This window comes from Octodon degus, unplaced genomic scaffold (assembly GCF_000260255.1).
Source record: "Octodon degus isolate 3935 unplaced genomic scaffold, OctDeg1.0 scaffold00197, whole genome shotgun sequence".
Classification (NCBI taxonomy): Eukaryota; Metazoa; Chordata; class Mammalia; order Rodentia; family Octodontidae; genus Octodon; species Octodon degus.
Window position 1 is genome coordinate 882184 of NW_004524773.1, and position 15368 is coordinate 897551.

The 15368-nt window shown below is 51.7% G+C and overlaps 1 protein-coding gene across 3 annotated transcripts; it reads left to right on the top strand.

The window, feature by feature from the left end:
• The first annotated feature begins 3311 nt into the window (after nt 1-3311).
• Slc1a5 (solute carrier family 1 member 5) lies at nt 3312-11752 on the top strand. Of its 3 annotated transcripts, XM_004644280.2 has the most exons (8): nt 3312-4601; nt 6626-6668; nt 7064-7111; nt 8097-8263; nt 9340-9573; nt 9985-10179; nt 10290-10424; nt 10984-11752. In XM_004644280.2, exons 1-8 carry the CDS (start codon nt 4018-4020, stop codon nt 11216-11218), a joined length of 1641 nt encoding a protein of 546 aa, XP_004644337.1. In that variant the 5' UTR covers nt 3312-4017; the 3' UTR covers nt 11219-11752. The 3 variants fall into 3 exon arrangements, with proteins under 3 accessions (XP_004644337.1, XP_023560332.1, XP_023560333.1); XM_023704564.1 differs by lacking the exon at nt 10290-10424; XM_023704565.1 differs by lacking the exon at nt 9340-9573.
• Nucleotides 11753-15368: the final 3616 nt, after the last annotated feature.

The following is a 15368-nucleotide window of genomic DNA, read 5'->3' on the forward strand; positions in this document are numbered from 1 at the left end:
CCAAGGATTGAACTCAGGCGCTTGCACTTGCCAGGGAAGCGTTTATTCCACTGAGCCATCTCCCCAGCTCTGATGTGTAATCTTTCAAGCCCCTAGAAGTCAAAGCCTGTATCTTCAGGCTCAATCCCAGCCAACAGTGTGGAACACTGACTCTTTGTCCTGTCTCCTCCCTTTCATATTAAAGAGCAGCAGATGGGGGTTTCCAGGGAAACATGCCTGCAGTCTTCAAAGACTGCCACCAGCATCTAGCTAGACCTATCTGCATTGCTTAGAGTCAGTTGAAGGGATAAGGAAAAGTCCTAGCCAGCTCTGTACCTATCAATACAAGGAAGTAGGGTCAGGCACAGCCAAAATGGAGACAGCTCCTCTTCTTTCAAGGAGAGTTGCCCCACTTGTTCTCCACACATTTTCTTTTCTTTTCTTTTTCTTTTTCTTTTTTTTTTTACCATATAAATTCTTTAAATTTTGCCTTCCTGGGGCCGGGGAGATAGCTCAGTAGAATAAGTGCTTGCCTGGCAAGCGCAAGGGCCTGAGTTCAATCCTTGGTTCCGGGAAAAAAGAAAAAGAAAAAGAAAAAGAAAAAGAAAAAGAAAAAGAAAAAACAATTGCTGGGAATGGGAATGTGGCCCAGTGACAGAGCAATGGCCCAGCATGTATGGGGCTTTGAGTTCAATTCTCAGTGCTACACACACAAGCGCGTGCACTCTCACAGAATGCACAAAAAGAGGATCTGCATAGGTCCTGGGAAACACTAGCATTTTCCCCTCGCCCCCTGTATTTTTTTTTTTTTAACACTGTAGCATTTTATGAGGGACTTGAGCATCCTTTGATAAAGTAGGGGTCCAAACTGGTAGATGAATCATGGCACTGCCCAGTGTCAGCACTGGCACATGGGGACATCTCTTGCTATTTAATGGCTTTTGCATTCTGTTATGTGCATTTGGTTTGTGGAGTAATGAAGGCATGAACTACTGGATGGATGGATGCCCCACTGAGGAATCTGGACCAAATCTTGCAGGGAGTAGTGGGGCATCCAGAGGACAGGGGCAGCTAGGTTAGATCTTTGTTTCAGAATGTTCCCAGCTCTTTAGCTTGATGGCTTTGCAGGTACCATTCCCTTCAACTGGAGTAGGCCATGGGTAAGTCAGTTTTTCTTATTCTAAGGAACCACGTGAGACTGGCTCTTTTATTTACTTATTTAAGTGTTTAGTACAGGATCTATAGGGTCTCACTACACAGATTGGACTCTTAGTGATAATCCTGTTTTCAGCCTCCCAAACCCTGGGATTAGGGGTGGGTGCCACCACACTCAGTCTCAATCTCTGTCTCAGCACGCCCTGGGGTCGGAGCTGGCACAGCACACCAGGGATCAAACCCCCTTCTTTCTCTCTGCTTAAACAAGTGCTTTAATCCACTGAGCTATCTGGCCAGCCCTGAGACTGTCTACTTTATAGTCTTTTCTTTTTTTTTTTGTATTTTTAGGGAAGGGTCTACAGGGTGTTCAGGGTCTCACTACTAGATTGGACTCATAGTGATCACCTGTTTACAGACTCCCAAGAGCTGGGATTACAGGCATGTGCCATCACACCCAGTCTCAATTGCTGTCTCAGCGCATCCCAGGGGTGGGTCCAGGGATCTCAGGGATGGAACCCCCATTCCTTGCACCTACTTGCAGGTGCTTTAATCCACTGAGCTATTTGGCTGGCCCTACTTTGTAGTCTTTGTTTTATTTTTTGTTTTGTCAGGACCCGCGAGATAGCTCAGCAGACTAAGTGTCTGCTTTGGCAAGTGCAGGGACCAGGAACCCTGGTCCTATCCCACATGCTGAGCCGGCCTTGCGCCTGGGGCACACTGAGTTGGCAACCAAGTCAGGCATGGTGGTGCACACCTATAATCCCAGCATGGGGAGGCTGAAAACAGGAGAAGCACTACAAATCCGAGCTGCGTAGTGAGACCCTGTACCAAATACATAAAATGAAAACATTTTTTTTTCACCAAGTTGTACAGTCAAAGGCTCCAACTTTTGCTCTTCTTTCCCTAGCACCCCAAAGAGCTGGGATTACAGGTGGAGCTAACAAGCCTGGCTCTTCTCATCAATCCCCCAATCTAATCTCTGATGGGTCTCATCCCTAAGCATGCCAGATTAATGTTCCAACCTCTTAATACCATTACCATAAATCTTTGGGGATTAAATTCCTGCCTAATTTGGGGACAAACCATTCTCAAGCCATAGCAGTTTGGCTTCTTGTTTCAGCTGGATTCCTCTTCCTCAAAGTATCCCCTGCTTCCCAATTCTATCACTGTCATCACTGGGGGGATGGCTCAGTTTCCCTCATTGGACTTTAGGTCCCAGGGACACAGAGCCAAGACTGTCATTGCAGTTGCTGGGTCCCTGTCTACTCTCACAGCACCCAAACCATGATCAGAACAAATGAGTCTCTCTAAGGAAATCTCCATTCCTGAAGAGGTACCAGGTGAAGGCATCCTAACAGTGTTTGATGGAGGATGAGGGTGCAGGCAGGCTCAAAGACACCCAAGTCCAAATCCCCTGCTCTGGCAGTGGGCCTGGGACCCTGAAAACTTCATTACTTTTACCTGCTTTCAAGTCAGGAACATGGGAGAGTGAGGCTATCTCAGGCATTAGTAGAGGGGGTCAAAATAAGTAAACTCTAAACATTATTCAGTGAGCACTCAGAAGCCTGGTTAGAGCACGGAGTTCAAGGCCAGCCTGCAAAATATGGTGAGGTGAAGGCTAGCCTGAATTACACAGGGAGACCCTGTCTTAAAACAAAAATTAAAAAACAAACAAGGGGCTGGGGAGATGGCTCAGTTGAATAAGCGCTTCCCTGGCAAGCTCAAGGCCTGAGTTCAATCCCTGGTTCTGCCAAAAAAGAAAGAAAAGAAAAAGACAAAGAAAACAAAACATTCAATGAACAATTGTATCATTCAAATCTTACAGCAATCATGTAGGGGATGAGCTTCTGTTACTTGCATTTCACAGCAGAGGAACTTAAATTCTGAGAGATGACAAAAGACAACTCAAAGCTATAAGTACGAAGCTATGCTGATTTGCAAATAAACTATTTGAGTATCACCTGCACTTCCTAAGGACCCTCGAGCCGGTGAACAGCTGTGGTTTACCTGCCCTAGCCCACAAAGCAATTTCTTTGGCGCGAAACAGCGATTTCCCAAAGCCCCGCCCCTTCGGTCCCGTTTTGGGTCCCTGGCCCCGCCCTCTCCCGGTCAAGCCCTTTCAGACCTGGAGTTTTAGCCTCCTCGGAGCGACTGGTCCCTCTCGAGTCTCAGCCCTGCCGGGCTCTAGCTGGAGAGCTTGGAAGGCGCCGCAGCCAATTCGAGCCCGAGGGCCGGAGCCCGCCTTCTCGAGCCCCAGTCCCGCCTTTAATCCTGGCAGCTTCCGCCGCGCGCGCCCAGAGCTACGCGGCGCGCCCCGGGCGCCTTGCCTCGCTTGTGGGTTGCTCTTTTCTTTAGTCCGGAGCCGGTACTTTCTGTACCCAGGGGCCTGAGTTTTACCTCCCGGACTCAAGAGTCAAAAGTTCCTTCCTCTTGGAGTCCGCCTCCTGGCATCCCAGCTCCGGCGCCCTAACCCTCGGTTTCCAGGACCCAGGTCCCCGACTTCCGAAGCCAGACGTCCCGAGTCTACGCTACCTGGATTTAGCTTCCTGCGGACCTCAGCCACCTCTGCTTTCGACCTCTGCGAGCCGAGGACCTCACGTCCCAGCCCGAGAAACTCCTGTATGCCCAACTGGCGGAGCTGAGAAAGCCAGGCGCTTGGGGACGTCCTATACCACCGGCGAGAGCTCAGGAGCCCAGGCGCCCTATCGAGGGCACCCACGCTGCGGCTCCCGAGAGCCTCTGAACTCTCAACTTCAAGGCACCCTGCGGAGGTGCACCTTCCGGGCGCTCTTATCCCCCTCTCCGCCCTAAGGACGCGTGTCCCGAGAGAGAGCCCCAACCGCTCCCAGCATCCCGGCGTCTAGGAACCCGGCCCTGCTAATCATGGTGGTCGATCCTCCGAAGGCCGACCCCAAGGGGTTCATGGCGGCGGGGACCATTGCCAGCGGGGGCCCGGAGCTGAGTCCTACGGAGGACCGAGGCGCGACGGCCGGTAGCTGCTGCTTGTCTCGTCGCCGGGTGCGTCGTTGCCTGAGAGCCAACCTTCTGGTACTGTTGACCGTGGCGGCCGTGGTGGCCGGCGTGGCCCTGGGGTTGGGGGTGTCGGGGACCAGCGGCCAGATGAGGCCCGATCACTTGGTAATCTTTGCCTTCCCGGGAGAGCTGCTGCTGCGCCTGCTGAAGATGATCATCTTGCCCTTGGTGGTATGCAGCCTGGTCAGCGGGGCCGCCAGCCTGGACCCCAGCGCCCTTGGCCGCCTGGGCGCCTGGGTGCTGCTCTTTTTCCTGGTGACCACACTGCTAGCCTCATCTATCGGTGTGGGCTTGGCTTTGGTGCTGCAGCCGGGCAGTGCCTTCACCACCCCAGCTACTTTGAACACCACAGCCACCCTCAACACCTCTGCCGCCCAATCAGCAGGACAGACCCCCAACAAGGAGGTGGTGGATTCCTTCCTGGATCTTGTGAGGTCAGACATCCTCTCTTTCCTCTGAGTGGGGTGGGCAGCTCCGGTACTAGGCGTGTGGCAGTGGCCACGTGGGCAGGAAAGGACTTTGGGTCCTCTAGAGTGAGGCATCCCTCCGTAGGGTTGCTGGTTGGGGGTTCTGGTCACTAGGAAGAATGAAGCCGGACTTCTGGGGAGCAGTTTTTAAATCTTGGGGGCTGGGTACATGAGCAGGATCGTGCATGAGGGTGATAGGCAAGGAGGACTTAGAGAAGGAAGGCGAATACTTGAGAGTCTTGGGACGTAGTCTGTCCAGAAGCAATGGACTTTGAGGACAGGGAGCTTGGGAACAGTGTCACAGAGATTGGGGCTCTTGGGGAAGGATCCCCTGGAGGACTGGAGGGGATCTGGAGCCCCCTCCTAGCCCTGAGCCTACCCACACCAGGTGTCACCCAGACATAGCTGCCTTTCTGAAGCCTCCCCCTTCAGAAAGGGGGTTTTGTTCAGGTCAGCTGACCTGGTCACTTCCCTCTTCCGTCTTTCAGTTCAGCCCCACGACCTTTGAAGGGGACCGGATTGGATAACTTCTGCCCTTTCCCTCCCCAGGGGGTAGATGGTGGGGTCCCTGTAGCCTTTGCCTTTAAGGCCTCTGGAGTCAGTGTCTGGGCTGGGGACTTCCTGGAAGTTGGGGGAGGAAACTATGTCATGGAATGGGCCTTACCAACCCGGGGATGTTAGTGAAGTGAGGTGGGATGACACTGCAGGGTTGCTCTCCACATTTGTAGTGGGTGACACCTCCTGGCTGGCTGAGATTAGCAGGGTCCTGGCCCAGCCCCAGGCTGCAGGCGGGCACACCCACTCTGGGCTGTTCATGAGCTCCTTATACCCCTTAACAGCACCAACACAGCTGTGACTCACACTTGGCTGGCCACAGTCACCCAGCCCTCTAGCAACAGCCCTGCAGCCGGACACAGGCGCCCAGAGACAAGCAAGACACGTGGCCTCACAGCAGCTGTTACACATCCGCACTGTGGGGCTAACACCCGGTAGCAGAGCACCTGGTGGTGCCATCTGCCTCTGAAATGGCTGAACCCACATTTGAGCACATGTCCACGTGCACACTGCTCCCCTGCACCACACAGCCTGGCTGTGCTGGCCCCATGGCCCCAAGTCTGATTGTAGCGCTGGTCCTCAGGAGAGGGAGGATGCCAGGCTGTTGGCTAGGTTCCATTCCCAGCTCTCACTTCCTACCTGGGCAAGTCTTTTGCCCTTCTGTGCCTCCATTTCCTGTTCTGTGAAATATGGTACTAATGCTTGTCCCAGGGCAGTTGTGAGGGTGGAATGCCTGGCAAAACTAGTTGGCTGTTCTTACTCCCTCTGGACAGGCAAGGGACACTGTTAAGTGCACATGCATATTCATGACACTTTCGCCTGCCTTGCAGGTCCTGCCGCCTCTCACTTCCACTTTCCAGCCCATCCAGACCCTCCCACGCCACACCCTTCCCTGCCTGCCCCTCAGGAACTAGCCCTTTTCTCAGTCCTCCCGGAAGTAGCTGATGCAAGATGGCTAGAATGTTAAGTTTGCTGCATGGGCGGAGTTACGCCCGACCCCTGCCTTGGGGCCCAGCGTCCCTTACTTCCAACCCACAATCCCCTGGGTCTGGAATGGCAGTTTTCATGAGCCAGAGAAGGTCACCTCAGACTTGCAACCCTGGAAATGTGTATAAGCCGGCGCCAGGGAAATGGCTCAGTGGAATAAGCGCTTCCCTGGCAAGTACAAGGGCCTGAGTTCAATCCCTGGTTCTACAAAAAAAAAAAGAAGAAGAAAGAAAGAAATGTGTATAAGCTGAATCCTGGCAGGAGTGTGTGTGTGTGTGTGTGTGTGTGTGTGTGTGTGTGTGTGTGAGACGCATTTCACATTTGGCTTCAGAAGGTCCCTTCAGGTCCCTTCACTTTCCTCTAGGAGGCCAACACACCCCCACACCCCTACACCCCTGTCCCCTGTCCTCCATGATTACATTTAGTAACCCCTCTGTGTATTCCTACAGAAACATCTTCCCCTCTAACCTGGTCTCTGCAGCCTTCAGCTCAGTAAGTTCTCAGGTCTTTCCCACCGGGGTGGGGAGGGAGGGAGACAGCCAGAGACAGCTGTTCATAGACTTGCCACTGACTTTTGGGCCTGGGAACACGAATGTGGCCACACATTACGTGTGCTTTTTGTAGGGTTCTTGGGTAGCCCCCTCAGCCAGTGAAAAGCGGGGATATGGGTTTGGAGCATCCTGTGGGCTTTCATTCCAACTGTGACAGGTGACTCAGCAGGTGGCGTTGCAGCCAGGAAATGGGATGCTATTCCTCCCATCTTGGTGGGATTGCTGCTGGCAGGGGAAATCCATTTACAGGGTGCTTAGGGCAGGCTCTGAACATGGTGGCCTGGGGGGGAGAGGGGCTCTGTGACATTTGACACTGACTTTGAACCCCACCTGCAGTACGCCACCGCCTACGAAGACAGACCGTTCAACCACACCATTGTGAAGGTAAGCAAACGAAGCGCTGCAAGGTGACACTGTTTTTTTGTGGTTTTCTGGTTTGGTTCCTGCCCCAGTCTTTGTCTGCCTTCTAAATGGTGTGGGATTTATTTTAAACTCTACACTCTCGAGCCAGGGGTACAGCTCAGTGGCACATTGCCTACCTGGTAGGCGCAAGGTCCTGAGGTTGATTCCTGGTTCAAAAACAAAAACAAAAAAACAAAAAACTGCAGTCTTTGGCCAGTTTCGGGTTTTTCTACCTTCTAAATGCTGCTCCACTTTGTCCTGGCTTTTCCTTCCCCATGACCCACCTCTATGAACGATTACTCCTTCCCAACCCCCAATCCTATCCCACTTGTCCCCAACCTGGTAGCAAAGGAGTCTTATCTACAGTGCAAATTGCTACGTCCCCTAATGTCCTCAGGAAAAGGCCCAGGCTTCTCGCCATAGTCTCTGCACAATGGCTCCCTGGAAAGTCAGATCCCAGCAGCCTCCCTCCCCCAGACTCATGACTCCTCTGTTCAGCTTCTGTCCAGGCTGGCTGGTTATAGTGATCCTCCTGCCTCAGCCTCCAAAGTGCTAGGATTACAGGCCTGTGCCCCTATGCCCAGCTTCTTTCCATTCTTTGAATGCTCCCCTTGGGCTCTTTTCTTAGCTATTGAACATTGTTTCCTCTCTAGAAATTTCTACTACCTGATTTACTTCTTTATCTGGTTTACCTTTTCTGTCTTCTGCTCAGGTGCCCCTTCCTCCAGGAATCCTTCCCTGGTGGCTAGGCTGACACTCCTTTCAGTTTCTCCCCTTTCCGGGGGCTCCCCAGTTCCAGCCCTATTGACTCAGGCGACCCCTTAGTGACACCTGTTTCCCCTGGACCCAGACTGGTTCAGGCTGTCTTGGTTCTGCTGGGTCTCAATGGTGTCCAGGACAGGCCCTCCGTGGCTGGGCAGTTGGACTGCGTATCCCTCCTTTCACTCCCATCTATTTCTTGACAAAGGTGCCTGTGGGAAAAGAGGTGGATGGCATGAACATCCTGGGCCTGGTGGTGTTTGCCATCGTCTTTGGTGTGGCGCTGCGGAAGCTGGGGCCCGAGGGAGAGCTGCTCATCCAATTCTTCAGCTCCTTCAATGATGCCGCCATGGTGCTGGTCTCCTGGATCATGTGGTAGGTAGTAGGACACAGGCTGGGCCTTTGCATTGGGGTAGGGAGAGACTGCATCTGTTCCCTGGGGCCAGAGGGCCTGCATTTAAATCCAACATCGATTCCATGGCGGTGTGACTTGGGGCAAGTGACTTGCCATCTCTGTGCCTCAGTTCCCTCACTTAAAAAATGGCAACAGTACTGAATTCCATGACTGCTAAGAATCCAAAGCTGGTACATTATTGGTCTTTTTGGTTTTGTAACAGGGATTGAACCTAGAGCTTTCAGGCTGAGCTACATCCCCAGTCCTTTTTTAATTAATGAATTTTGTTTTTTGAGACAGGATATCATTAAATCTCTGAGTTACCCAAGTTGAATTTGAATTTGTGATCCTCATGTCCTAGTGTTTTTTTTTTTTTTTTTTTTGGCGGAACCGAGGATTGAACTCAGACCCTTCAGCTTGCCAGGGAAGTACTTATTCTACTGAGCCATCTCCCTGGCCCTGTCGTAGCATCTTGGAATGTTGGGATTATAGGCCAGTGCCACCATGCTTGGCACTGTTTTGAGGCCAAGTCTTGCTGTGTAGCTCTGCTGGCCTCAGACTTGCTGGCCTCCTGCCTGAGTGCTAGGATTACAGGCATGTGTCACTATTCCTGGTTGAGACACTCTCACATGGGAGTTCCCTTGTGGGTTCTTGTGACAATTCAGTCACGATCAAAGGCTCAGTGTGTTGTATATTCCTCATGTGCGAATTACTGAGATCTGAAACCATTTTATTTTTGATGAGTTGCTGAGGTTGTATTGGTTCAAGTCAGACTGGCTGCTATAACAAGCAAGTGAAAAAACACAGCCACATAATGGATGTTTCTGTCTCGCTGAGCTGTTAAATCCAAATTGGATTTAATATCACCTCAGAGTGGTGTTGGAAGCACCCAGGCTTTTATTTCCTGACTGTTCTATCTTCAAAGGAAAGCCTGGGGGAAGGAACAGAGGCTGCTGGGAGTGGTGCGCAAACTCAAGCACCTTGCCCTGGGCTCCTCACATTGGGGGAGTCTGGAAAATGGGGCCGCAGCAGTAACTAGTCTTTTGGTGACTACTAGGTACGCCCCTGTGGGCATCTTGTTCCTGGTGGCCAGCAAGATCATGGAGATAGAGGATGTGGGGCAGCTCTTCACCAACCTTGGCAAATATGTCCTGTGCTGCCTGGTGGGCCACGTCATCCACGGGCTCCTGGTCCTGCCTCTCATCTATTTCCTCTTCACGCGCAAAAACCCCTACCGTTTCCTGTGGGGCATTGTGACGCCACTAGCCACCGCCTTTGGGACCTCTTCCAGGTGTGCCTTGCTGTCTGTCAGGGCGGGATATTTAGGCAAAGGGGCATGGGCTGGGTATTGGGGATCCGAGAACCAGAAACTTTGGGAATAGTAGATAGATCTAGACACAGGGGCTATACTCAACAATCAGTTTCTCAAGGTCCTGGGTTCCACCCTAAAAATTTCGGAAACCTCTGCCTTAGATATCATCTTTCCTTGGGTATTTTAAGAGGTAGTGGTTTATACTCGGGGGTGTCCAGGTTACATATTTTAGAATCTTGGCATTTTGTAGGGTCTTTTGCATCCAGTCTTTGGCTGCGACAGGATAAAGGGCTGCAAGTTAGGAAGGAAGCTAAGGAGATGCGCGGGTTCTGGGGGAGGGGGTGTTAGCCGTCGGGGGGCGGGGCGCTGACTGCGTGGCTTCCCCGGTAGCTCCGCCACGCTGCCCCTGATGATGAAGTATGTGGAAGAGAAGAACGGCGTGGCCAAGCACATCAGCCGCTTCATCCTGCCCATCGGCGCCACCGTCAACATGGACGGAGCAGCGCTCTTCCAGTGCGTGGCTGCCGTATTCATTGCTCAACTTAACCGGAAGCCCTTGGACTTGGTAAAGATCATCACCATCCTGTGAGTACCTAGGGTGGGTGTTGCAGCTATAGCCCCTGGACCTGCCTCGCCGCACTTTCTTCCGGCCCTGAGGTGTCTGCCTCACCTGACCTCCTCCCCGCTGCTCTCAGCATCACAGCCACCGCATCCAGTGTCGGGGCGGCCGGCATCCCTGCAGGTGGGATCCTCACTCTGGCCATCATCCTCGAAGCCGTCAACCTCCCTGTCAACGACATCTCCTTGATCCTGGCGATGGACTGGCTGGTGTGAGTGGTGGTGGTAGGGGGCTATGGGACACCCCTGGAAAGGGAAGGGGGCCAGTGTGTCTCAGGGCATCTTCCAAGACAGAAAAGAGCTCTAGAGGTAGGGTTGACATCTGTGGAGTTCTAAGAGGAACCCAAGAAAGGTAGTAAGCCTATGTGATTAGTAGAGTTGGCACTTAGGCCAGGGAGACCCTGTCTCAAATAACAAAACAAAAATTTGAAGGCTGGGAGGGTAGCTCAGTGGTAGAATACTTGCCTAGCATGAGCCTGGGTTTGACCTGCAGTGTGCGATAAAAGAGTGTAAATATTGGAAACTAGTGTGGTTTTGAAAGTAAATATGAAGCTGGTCATGGTGGCCCAGAGTGGCCTGTAATCCCAAGCACTAGAGAGGCTGAGGCAGGATGATCCCAAATTTGAGGCCCACCTGGGCAACTTAGAGAACCTGTCTCAAAGTGCAATGATTCCATCAGAAGAGACAGAAGGTGTCGACCTTGGCCCTTGGCCCTTGGCCCTTTGCTTCCTTCCCATCTCATTTTCCTTCCTGTCAATTGCACCCTTTTAGAGACCGGTCCTGTACCGTCATCAATGTGGAAGGTGATGCCTTTGGGGCCGGACTCCTCCAAAACTATGTGGATCGTATGAAGTTGCAGAGCTCGGAGCCTCAGTTGATCCAGACGAAAAGTGAGGTGCCCCTGGATCCACTGCCACCCGTCCCAGAGGAGGGGAACCCCCTCCTTAAAAGTTATCACAACACTGAGAATGATGCTGCCACGTGTGAAAAGGAGTCAGTCATGTGAAGCCCAGGAGGGACCGGCTTGGCCTGCTGCGGGCACATGGGACATCAGTATCATGAGAATCACATGACAGACAAGCTGGGGCTTGGGGGGCTGCTACATGTTCTGGGGAGCTAGAGTGAGGAGCCTGTCCCCCTCCTAGACAACAGGGGGCGGGTGTGTCTATTGTCTTCCCAAATCTGCTCTTCAGCATCTGTCTCCCACCTAAGGTAGTAACAGCCCTCCCCCCCCAGCTGGCTGGCCCCCGTCTCAGGGCACAGGAGTCATCCCATGGCGTTTGACCCCCTCTGAGGGGTGGTGATGAGCAGATGCTATGTTATGGTGGCTGAGGGGGATGACTGAGTGAATGCTTGGTTTGTAGTGGCTGTGTTGTGATGTGTGTATGTTGGGGCCACCTAGCTGTGGTACGTCCCACCCACCATGTCCCCAGGCCCTTTGTCCCTCTGCAGTAGCAAACACTCCCAGGAGCCCTGGGGCCAAGGATAAATACTTTTACTCCAAAGGATGTTTTTTAGCAATAAAGTATATTTAATTGGGTGTTTGGTGTTTTAAGAATTTATCTAAAAGTGGGCTGGGGAGATAGCTCGGCAGTCTAAGCACCTGCCTGGCAAGTGCAAGGACATAGGCTTGATTTTTGGTATCACATGCCATGCTAGCCATGGCCACTGGGCATAGTGGCGCATGTGCTGTGTTGTGAGACCCTGTACCAATAGAAGATTTTTAAAAAAATTAGCCCAGTAAGAATTTATCTAAAAGCATTAGCTGTGACTACAAAAATGTGTGATCCATTGCCACAGCTGAGCCAGGCCCGGTTATGCACGCCTGTAAATCTCAGGTACTTTGGAGCAGGGGCAAAAGGATGAGAACTTCCAGCGGCTGGGGGTGTTGCTTAGCGGCAGAGTGCCCCTGACTTTGGTCCTGAGGACCACGAACAATGGCAGAAATAGCTTACTGCTGGAAAACCATGAGGAGATACTGCTTACTGTACAGCTTGGTAAAAAAAATTAAAAAAAAAAAGCCTGTAGCTGGGAAGGAAACTAGGATACTGGGTACTGAGGGCATTGTAGGGCAGCTGGACTCAGTAAGAAATGGAAACTTGTTCATACTGGAACTTGCATACAAGCAGAGTGTGATGGTGCATGCCTGTAATCCCAGCATTCAGGAGGCTGAGGCAGGACAACCACCCAGAGTTTGAGGCCAGCCAGTATGACACAGTGAGACCCTGTCTCAACCAAGAAATTTTGAGTCTTGCTATATTGCCCAGGGTGGGTTCGAACTTGTGTGCCTCCTGCTTCAGTTCCCTAGAATGCTAAGATAACAGGAGTGCCTGACTTATTAGATTTTTTTTTTCTTTTTTTTTTAAATTTTATTTGTGTGTGTGTGTGTGTGTGTGTGTGTGTGTGGCCAGCTGAGCCCACCAGGGGGCGGGGCTGGCTAGCATGTGGTGCTGGGGGATTGAACCGCGGTCCCTGTGCTTTGCCAAGCTTGTTCTAAGTAGGTGCTTTAGACCACTGAGCCATCTCACCAGCCCCCATAGAATACGCAGAACTCTTTCATTTTTTTTTTTTTTGCGGAACCGGGGATTGAACTCGGGCCCTTGCGCTTGCCAGGGAAGCGCTTATTCCACTGAGCCATCTCCCCGGCCCCACTTATTAGATTTTTTAATCGGCACAGTAACTGTGCATAGGTAAGGGGTGCTGTGTTACATTTTGGTGCCTGTATGGAGTGTGGAATGACCAGTGTCATCAGCATAGCCCTTGCCTCCGACATTGTTTGTGCTGGGAACATCCAAAATCCACAGTCAGTGTTATGATTTAGGTCTACAATGTTCCTCAAAGCCTGGTCTTTTGAAGGCTGTGGGCCATGGAGGCACTGGACTCATCTGTGGATTCCTTCCTCACACACAGGATCGGACCTTGCTGTTGGGGTTGGGGGCGTGGCCTGGACCCAGACAAGCACATTTTTGGCTCTACCCTTGGCCTTCCTGGCTGAGGTGGCCAGACATGCTGTCCTCAGGCAGGCCCTTAACTAAGTGGTTCCTGTCTTGGAGCCTATCACTGGACTAAGCCCTGACCCAAAATCCACTGCTAGCAGGGTATGGTGCCCCATGCGTGTAATCCCAACACCACGAGGGAGCCTCTGCGAGCTCCTGACCGGCCCGGGCAGCATAGTGAGCTCAAGGCCAGCCTGAGCTGCCTCATGAGACCCTATCTTAAAAAAAGGCAAGCCCACCTCTTGTCATTTAAGTTGTGGTTGCCAGATGCTTTATCAAGGGATAGCTGAGCAATTCAATGAGCTACTGAAATACCCAGCTGATGCCATCGTTGTCCTGTGGTGCTGGGAACATTAAGAGTAATTTCTCCTGCACAGCTGTATCTCTGCAGCTGTTAGCTGTTCTTCCTCCATCCTTGGCCACACATGACCTAGCTGCTCTGCATGACTGCCACCATCTACGGACAAATCAGCTGGACAAGGTGGCAGCTTCCCACAGTGGAGAAAGCTGGGTTAGCAGGAATGGAACTGACACGTTGCAACCCGGATGAGTCTCGCTGATAATTCCTGGAAAGAAGCCAGGCGTGGTAATGTGGGCCTGTAATTCCAGCAGCTGGGAGGCTGAAGAGGAGGATCACAAGTTCAAACCCAGCCCGGGCAATTTTAACAACTTGTTGAGACCTTATCTCAAAAAAATAAAAGAACAAGGATGTAGCTTCAAGGGAAGGCCTGGGCTCAATCCTCAGCATAAAACAAAACAAAACTTTATTTCCCATTGTAACCACCTACATAGGATACAATACTCCTTGATATCTGATATCTCAGGGCTTAAATAGCCCCAGTGTAATGATGTATTGGCTTTTTTTTCTTTACTTTAGGGAAGGGTCCACAGGGTGTTCAGGGTCTCACTACTAGATTGGACCCCTAGTGATCTGCCTGTTTACAGCCTCCCTAGAGCCGGGATTACAGGCGCATACCACCATGCCCAGTCTCAATCACTGTCTCAGTGCGTCTTGGTGGTTGGATCCAGCACAGCAGACCTGGGGATAGAGCCCCCCAGCCCCTGTGTCTGCTTGCAGGTGCTTTAATCCACTGAGCTATTTGGCCGGCCCTATTGGTTGGTGCACTTGCCAGGGAGGCACTTCTACCCCTGAGCTATATTTACAGCCCATGATTTGCTCTTTCTTTTTCTTTTGTGGTACCGGGGATTGAACTCAGGCCCTCACGCTTGCCAGGGAAGCGCTTATTCTACTGAGCTATCTCCCCGGCCCATGATTTGCTTTTTCTATGAAAACCCCATATCTGCTATTTGAATTGAAAATCTGCTGCTCTGCTGTCTGACATCCTGTGAGTCCCGGATGTAGCCTCTAGCAGCTCTCACCTGGTGTGGAAGCTTGAGTCCTGCTTTTACACTAAAAATGTCTTCTTCCCCTCTGAGGTCCTTCGGACTACGCCGCGTGCCTGGAGGCACCACCAACCAGGTCAATGGGTTATCTTTAGCATCTCCTTGGTTCAGTGGATAGTCGTGGGATAAAAGAGAAGCAGTTCATATCAGATTCTGTGCAACTAATGAATCTGTAGGTTGAGTAACTAGGTAATTGGTATTTTAAATGCTTTCTGTTCTGTCACAGTCCTTGATAGGTTAGGATAAGAGTTTGTAGGGCCAGCCAAATAGCTCAGCGGATTAAAGCGCCTGCTTGCAGGCTCAGGGGCTGGAGGTTCAATTCCTGTCCCCTCATGCTAGCCCTGTGGCCCTGCCCCCAGCGCACTCTGAGAAGGCAACTGAGACGGGGCGTGTGTGGCACACACTTGTAATCCCAGCTCTTGGGAGGCTGTAAACAGGCGGGTGACTATGAGCCCGATCTAGCAGTGAGCCCCTGAACACCCTGTAGACCCTTCCCTAAAAATAAAGGATAAGAGTTTGGGAGTGTCTTAATATCTGGGGAAGTTGGTGTGGTAAGGGTTTTGTATGAGGCTAGGATTGCGTTACAATCAGATGTAGTAGCTCACCGCTGTTATCCCAGGACTCTGGGAGGCAGAGGCAGGAGGACGGCAAGCTGGATCCCAGTCTGAGCCACTTACTCGCTTAGCAAACTCTGTGTCAGAATTTAAAAATAAAAAGAAGGACTGAGGATGTAGCTCATTGAGAAGGCCCTGATTT

Excerpts from the sequence above, each read along its gene's own strand:
- Slc1a5 (XM_004644280.2), top strand. The coding sequence starts at position 4,018 with ATGGTGGTCGATCCTCCGAAGGCCGACCCCAAGGGGTTCATGGCGGCG. Across the intron at positions 9,574-9,984 it reads GCCTTTGGGACCTCTTCCAG|CTCCGCCACGCTGCCCCTGA; the intron begins GTGTGCCTTGCT and ends CTTCCCCGGTAG. Across the intron at positions 10,425-10,983 it reads CTGGCGATGGACTGGCTGGT|AGACCGGTCCTGTACCGTCA; the intron begins GTGAGTGGTGGT and ends GCACCCTTTTAG.